The sequence below is a fragment of the Stegodyphus dumicola genome, chromosome 1 (assembly GCF_044657685.1).
Source record: "Stegodyphus dumicola isolate Sdum_Otavi_A_Nest chromosome 1, ASM4465768v1".
NCBI classification, from domain to species: domain Eukaryota; kingdom Metazoa; phylum Arthropoda; class Arachnida; order Araneae; family Eresidae; genus Stegodyphus; species Stegodyphus dumicola.
Window position 1 is genome coordinate 261,735,177 of NC_140768.1, and position 7,348 is coordinate 261,742,524.

Below are 7,348 nucleotides of genomic sequence, written 5' to 3' on the forward strand. Positions count from 1 at the left end.
TTTTCACCCATTGTCAATACTTCGTACTTAATTTTTTTAATTGTATATTCCGATACTCAAGTAGCTTCTGATGTTCTCTTCAAAACTTGAGGGAGAGGAACTACTAAAGAGTTTGCCGAAGCTTCAGAAGTGCAAAATTCTGCGACATTATACATGATTACTAACACGCCAGATGCTTTAGAATTATTGAGAAATGGAAAATTCTGTCTAGTTTCATTTTAATCACTTCAGAGTTCATTCAGTATTTCAAAAATCTTGCTTTCAGTTAAGCATGGCCTCCTATCCCTTCTATCAAAAGACTAACAAAATACTACCAAATAAAATATAACTATTGTAAAACAGCAATGAAATACCTTATTCTTTCATGGTGCCAGAGAAATATTTCCATCAAAAGGTAAACAGAAAAGCAAAAGTAATTGGCAGTCACAGTTATTTAGTTTAAGAAAAATACAGTGTATGTGCTAGATTATATTAGTGATTTCCATCATAGCTGAATATTAAAACAATAAAATAAGGCTCGTAAAATTAAGCTTACCATTTAAGACAATCCATTCTAATCATTATTATAAACAGTACAAAGTCTGTAATCCGGACGTCCATTATCCGAAATGATCTATAATCCGGACCTCAAAGCCAGAAACTTTTTATTTTAAATGCGTGTTTAATGCTATGCATGCGTATTTAATGCTACGCATGCGCATTTAATGTTTACACATGTGTATTTAGCACAAAAAAATGAAGCAACTTACATTGAAAGAAATGCTTAATAAAGTAAACAGCTAAATATTAAGCTTTTTTTGTTTGTTTGTTTGTTTGTTTTTTGTAAATTTTGATACCCTTTGATACCTTACCATAATTGCTCTTTATTTCATAAATTACGTTTTCATATTTTTAATTTATAATTTCTGCATGCCATCTTACCAGATTTAAATTGACGTTTTATAATCCAGAAAAACCCTTAATCCGGAATCGCCGAAGTCCGAGTCCGGATTACGGACTTCGTACTGTATTATCCTTTTCATGTTGCTCAAAGTTTCAGCTTATTCAAATATTAGTTTGGCTTTTAAAGATTCAAATGAAACTTTCTGTTTTAGTGTATCAAATAAGATACAGCATGTCATCTTGTTTCCATATCATGCTTGATATATCAGGAATATAAAAGTGAAATGCCTTATATATGATATATATTAGAGTGGAAAGTTTAAATTGAATTATTCTAAATAATGGCTTTTCCATGCATCAGCTCTTTTTGAAGGATTTTTTCATTGACCCCTTCCTTACGTTTTTCTCTATAATATACAACATATAACATAATCATAATACAAACATTTACACATAAATAACTTAAAGACAGCAGTTATGCTAATAATATGAACAAAAATTTTCAAAAAATGGTTTATTAGATTTTTGTTTTATTATTATCTTTAATTTTAGAAATATAAAGAAGTTTTTAGAATCAAAATTGTAGATTCCAGTTGCACAAAAATTCAATTTTAACTAAATGTGATTACTCCACTTGAGGTAATGATGCATTTTTTTTAATATTTGGCATATAACTGCTTAACTTAATAATTCTTTAATCACCTCATTCAGAAATATTCAACCTGTTTCTTGTTTTCCATAGTAAATTTCTGATTTGACTGAAGCCTGCTTGTACTTGTTAAGAAGAGTTGAAAGTCAATAATATTGTTGAGTAAAAACTTTTATTTGGGAATATTTCTCTGGGATGATGTTTAAATTCCAAAACTTGCATTCACATGTGTTTTATATAAAACTTATGCTTGAACATAACATCTTCCATCAATGTAATCAACTCATCTTTAATGTCAGCATCAAATATATGTATTTCATATATGAGACATGCTGGCACATTCAAACTTTCAATGTTTTGGAAGCAAACATTAAATTCTTTTAAATTTTGCAAGTAGCTTTGTGTACAGCAGTATCTTCTGATGAAGTTTTGCTGCTTTTTTTTTTTTTTTTTTTTTTTTTTTTGTGTGTGTGTGTGTGTGTGTGTGTTTGTGTTTGTGTTTGTGCATTTAATTTTTTTATATTGCACTTTTTGCCTACAAAATTTTTATATTTAAAAAAATATTTATTTTTAAATAAACAATTTTTGTATATTTTTCTTTACATTTTGTATGGTTTCTTCCTTAAAGTATATTATAGATTTATATCAATAAATAATTATCAATTTTTCAGTATTAATAATTTTTTGTAATCAATAGAATATTCATTATGCAAATGAATTTCCCGTAAATATTCTATTTGTATGTAGTGAAATTTGTTAGCTTTTAAGAAATTACCAGTTAAAAAAAAATTTCTTTACACTTCTGGTTTATTTTACAGCCCATAACAACGACACTGGCATCTGATCGAGAAGGAAGTTTAACTCTTTCACGCATATGGACCTTACTTTCTATTAAACAGAAAAATGTAATTGCTGAAGAACTAGCCAAAAATGAACAGATATTACAGTCATCTCGCAATGGCAGCACAGTTTTGAAAAAATTTGCTATCTTTCGTTATAAACATCATTATGATAAATGGAAAGAAATTCAAAATAACTTATTAAAATTCAGAAGCATGAAGAATGCAACAAATGTGTGATGTTTGTATAAATCTAAGTAAATATGTATAGTTATGCATTAGGTATTTTGTTATAAATATTTACATCAAATATAAAGATTTTACATCAATTTCAATTCTATGTGTGCATCTTTTCTAAATGACTTAAATACACTATAATTATAATCACTCACTTTTCCTTGATAACTATATCTAAAAATACTATTGTATTTAAGGTCTGTAAAAAAAATCCCTGGTATGGTTGTATGGTATCATTGCAGTGAGTGGTCGCATTCATCTCTGCTGTGCAATATGCATATGTGCTTGCCATAGAAATGAGGATAAAAACTCAAGCTTTTTCGCCAAGATATACTACTTACTTCTAACCTTATTTTGCTTGTTCATTGCCATGGTTTGGCATCGGCTCATGTGTGTTGATGTTTAAATATTTAGCCTCTTGTGAAATGCTTATTTTAAAATATTAAATAAAGTTGGTTTTAACCTATTAGCTGAACTTTTATGATTATTTGGCCTTTCTGATAATCTGATGCAGTCTAATGGATATAAAGCACTGCCGTAGTTGCCCAACCCAAAACATTTGCCGAAGCCTTTTCTATTTGGTGTCCATTGTTTCTAGTGGTGCTTGAACTGAGAGCAGTTAAACTCTTTATATTAATGAACTACTGGCTATTAAAATTGGTACACCATGAAGGCAACATACAAGTAATATGAAATTTGAATGAGAATTACTACATAATGGGGTAAGCAAGTTATTAGCATTCCAGCACAAAATAGTGTGAGGCATACCATCTACACTGTGTATAAATGGGAATAATGCACAAAGTTTCATTTAGAAATTGCATTTTGACATTGGTTTTTGGTAAACTTGATGTTACTCCTTGTGCAAGAATGAGAAACTCCTACTGGCACATGTCAGAATTTGATCATGGCCTATATCCCATGATTGTTGGGTGAATATGGAATCGATGGGTCCAGGAGTACCATATTGAATGCTGTGCAGGATTTTGATGGCTCCAGATCACTAACAGCTAAAAGGACAGACATGTTACCTTCTTTGACTAATAGATTCTACATGCACTCAGCTCAAGTGTAGGATGAAAAGTTTCTGCATGAACAGTGCGAAAATGTCTGCAGTACCACGACCATTGTCGTGGCTTCTGTTGGCTCTGCAGCAGAGACTGGTATGCCTACAGTAGTGCAATAAATGAAAACAATGGACAGAATTTACATCACATCTTTTCAGATAAATCACAGTTCTGCATACAGCATCATGATAGGGGTATCCATGTGTGAAAACACAGAGAACATATTCTACAGCTTGCATTTGTCATTGTCATAAGGGCTGAGACCTGGCCTCTGGTAATATTGGCAGCCACCATTACATTTTTCATAGTTGTGCACTATCTTCGAGGCTAGCGTGACATATTTTAATATGATGGTTCATGACCACATTGTTGTCCATTGTGCTTTGATCTTGCTTGATTAGACTGCTCATCTTGCTCGATTAGACTGTTCCCTTGGTCAGTATATTCTCCAGATATGTCACCCACTGAGAACATCTGATCTTGGCTTGCCAAGAGACAGGCACACCACCATTACAGTCAAAACCGAAATAGATTAACCCCTTCCTGACTTTTCCCAAAGATTTTTAACGTTAATTTTCAGGAAATTTTGTATGCAAGTCGTGCTATTATGTTTAAAATGATATGTATGAAAACAAGCATAAAAAATTGGCATTTTTTATTCACAATTCTGAAACAAAATGAGCCTGCAAGTGTTTAAGCCATATGGTGGTGCTTGGTGTATTGAGAATACGGCAAAGCACACTAGGGCTATCTGCAGAAGGGAAGGGATGCCTTCGTGAAGGACTTTCTAAGGGAAACTGGCTTGTATACATGTTACACATGGGGAGAACCAGAAAACGCCCATGCAGCCAGCCCGTTTGTGGGATTCGAACCTCGTACCGAATTACTAGTGCTCAGCGATTTTACTGCTCTCCCGCTGGTGGGTCAAAGCCACATGGAATGAAACATCTGTTACCAAGCTCAATTCAAATGGATGCCCAGCTGGATTACAGCCGTTGTTGCTGCCAGCTCTGTGTATTGAATTCTGCACCTGTGTACCCTAAACTACCTGCATATTTAATCATGTTTTCCTCTCATTATACAGTCAAAAGTCGTTAATTCGGACAACCATAATCCAGAATGATCTATAATCCGGACCTCAAAGCTAAAAACTTTCTGCGCATGCGCTGCATTGACACATGCGCATAAGACCTTTTTTAACACTGCGTTTGCGCAAGCGCAGAATACGTTTTCGTGTGTGCGTTTTATGTATAACGGACGGTATAATCTAAAATTATCTAATTATATATTTCAGTTAATGTTGATGATTGTGTTGTTCCTTAATCTTCGAATTGGATCCGGTTTATTATTTTTTGCAAACTGTAAGAGCAATTTTATAAAAGTAAACTTGAACTTTCGATTATGTCAAATAGAATTTCCGATTCTGGAGCTCCCAAAGGATCGTACAAAACGAAAGTATGTTTCGATGTCCATCAAACAAAAAGTGGAATTGCTGCAAAAAATGGATAAAGACATGAAGAATGTGACAGAGAGGTTAGTGAAAATGAAAAAATTTCGATTGACAAGTTAGTCGGTATTCTCGGCACAACAATTAACAGGACTTGAACAGTGGAACTTTGTAACTGAACAAGAAATTGTGTCTGTTTATAGAATTAAAGAGAAAGTATTATCACATAAAACAAAGCAACTTAAAACAACTTACATTGAAAGAAATGTTTAATAAAGTAAACAAATAAATATTAAGCTTTTTTTGTAAATTTTGATACCCTTTAGATTATAATTGTTCTTTATTTCATAAATTAAGGTTTCATATTTTTAATTTTAGAATTTCTGCATGCCATCTTATGAGATTTAAACTGATGATTTATAATCCTGAAAAATCGATAATCCGGAATCGCCGAAGTCCCGACGAGTCCGGATTAATGACTTTTGACTGTATTGTGCGTGTACAATGAATAATATTGTTATTTGCTTTTTTTTCGTGGTACAGCAATTTTATGACCAGCACCATTCCTTAGGCTTGGATTATCTAATACATGTGGATACTTTTAGAATCTGCTGAATATCTCTCATTGCGAGTGGTTGTTTTTTTATCCATATTCTTGAAGAATTTCTGGATTGACTGATAATGTGTCAAAGCATGACTTTTATGAAGCTGATGCTCTCTCTGATCTTGGTCATTCTTTTATTACAGTAGATCAAACCATCAAGATCCAATAGTTTTTTCTCATAACATTCTTGTTGATTACTCAGTTTTTATCTTCTGTCAACTCAGATAAGGCAGGTAATGTTTTCAGTCCAAAAATTCAGTGCAGAGTTTTTCACGAATAAGCACAAATTAAGGTTCCCATAAACAATGCTTATCTGTGTATGATGATTTTTCCATCCATAACTCTTATATCAGAATTTCAGAGATTTCTGTTTTCTGTATTTTAGCTTTTTGCATTCATATAAAAAGTTGATTGGATTTTGGGTAAAATTGGACAGTTGAAAGTAGTACTTTATTAAAGACCATAGTAGTTTTCTTGAAAACTATAATCCAAAACTTTTCAATTTTATTTTATATCAATGAGAACAAATTAAATTTTGACTATATATGAAAAGCTAGATTCGATACATTACTTGGAATTCTTAACAGATTTTCATGAAAAAATATAGAATCACTATAAGAGCATAATAATGCAGCATGTATCAAGCCTATTTCTATGTATTTAGATACAGCCATTTCCTTTGCAGAACTTCAAATCTCTTTTAATGCAGGCATGTAACAAAAAATAACTTACATTTCACTGATGATTATGCACAAAAGCAAATAACACATTTGAAAACTTATATTGCTTTACTACTTACTGATCCAAGAATGCATGGTAGTCACTGTTCAGTTGTATTTCCAAAAATTAACCCCTTAACTGCACGCCTTGCTCAGCCGATAAGTTAACTGCCCCGGGCATATATATACACCCTTTTAAAATACTATCATTTGCTTTGCGCTGCTAGCCGTAAAATTTTTCGCAAAGCTTTGGAATGCAACACCACAATGACCTTGACAAAGATGTGAAGGAGGCTACTATTTCAGAGAAGTGTGGGGAGAAATTGGAGAGAGGAATGTGTCTAAAGCGGTGAAAATAATGACTGCGCGGTATTGGCTAGCGTTGTTTAAGTAAAACGTATTTTTTTTAAATTATTCTGAAACCTCCGTTTTCGTTTACTTTTTGTAGTAGGTTCCAGGAATAAAGAAAGATATAACGGATGTTTCAAACCCATTTATCTTTTTTGAATTATTTTTGATGAACTGCTCGTGCTTCATATTGTTACTGAAACTAATCGTTTTGAAGACGAGTACATGAACCAACACCTTGCAAACGAAAAATCAAGAATAAAATCGTGGCATTCAACCAGTTCAGAAGAAATATGTTTTTTTAGGCATACCGATTTCACAAGGTATAACACAAACCATATATTCCCCTTTACTGGTCTAGAAATTAATTAATCGAAACTCCATTTTAGGGATCTTTTTTATTATAAGAACATCATTTTTATTATACTTTTACTTAAAACATTAAATTTTGTGCATTCATTTTTTTCTTTTATTCTTTATTTTGTGAAATTGAACAGTTTTTAGAAAGTAAAACTTGCACTTATTTTCCCACAAATACATCGCATAACTACGCGCA

The 7,348-nt window shown here is 32.3% G+C and overlaps 1 protein-coding gene across 4 annotated transcripts in view; it reads left to right on the forward strand.

Annotated features, from left to right (window-relative positions):
* LOC118198965 (nucleolar protein 9) overlaps nucleotides 1-2,705 on the forward strand; it is an 84,560-nt gene extending 81,855 nt beyond the window's left edge. For all 4 annotated transcript variants that reach the window (XM_085827419.1, XM_085827416.1, XM_085827424.1 and 1 more), the window contains one exon: nucleotides 2,350-2,705. In XM_085827419.1, the coding sequence (XP_085683545.1) occupies nucleotides 2,350-2,610 (261 nt within the window). In that variant the 3' untranslated portion in view covers nucleotides 2,611-2,705. The remainder of the gene's footprint in view (nucleotides 1-2,349) is intronic.
* The last annotated feature ends 4,643 nt before the right edge of the window (nucleotides 2,706-7,348 follow it).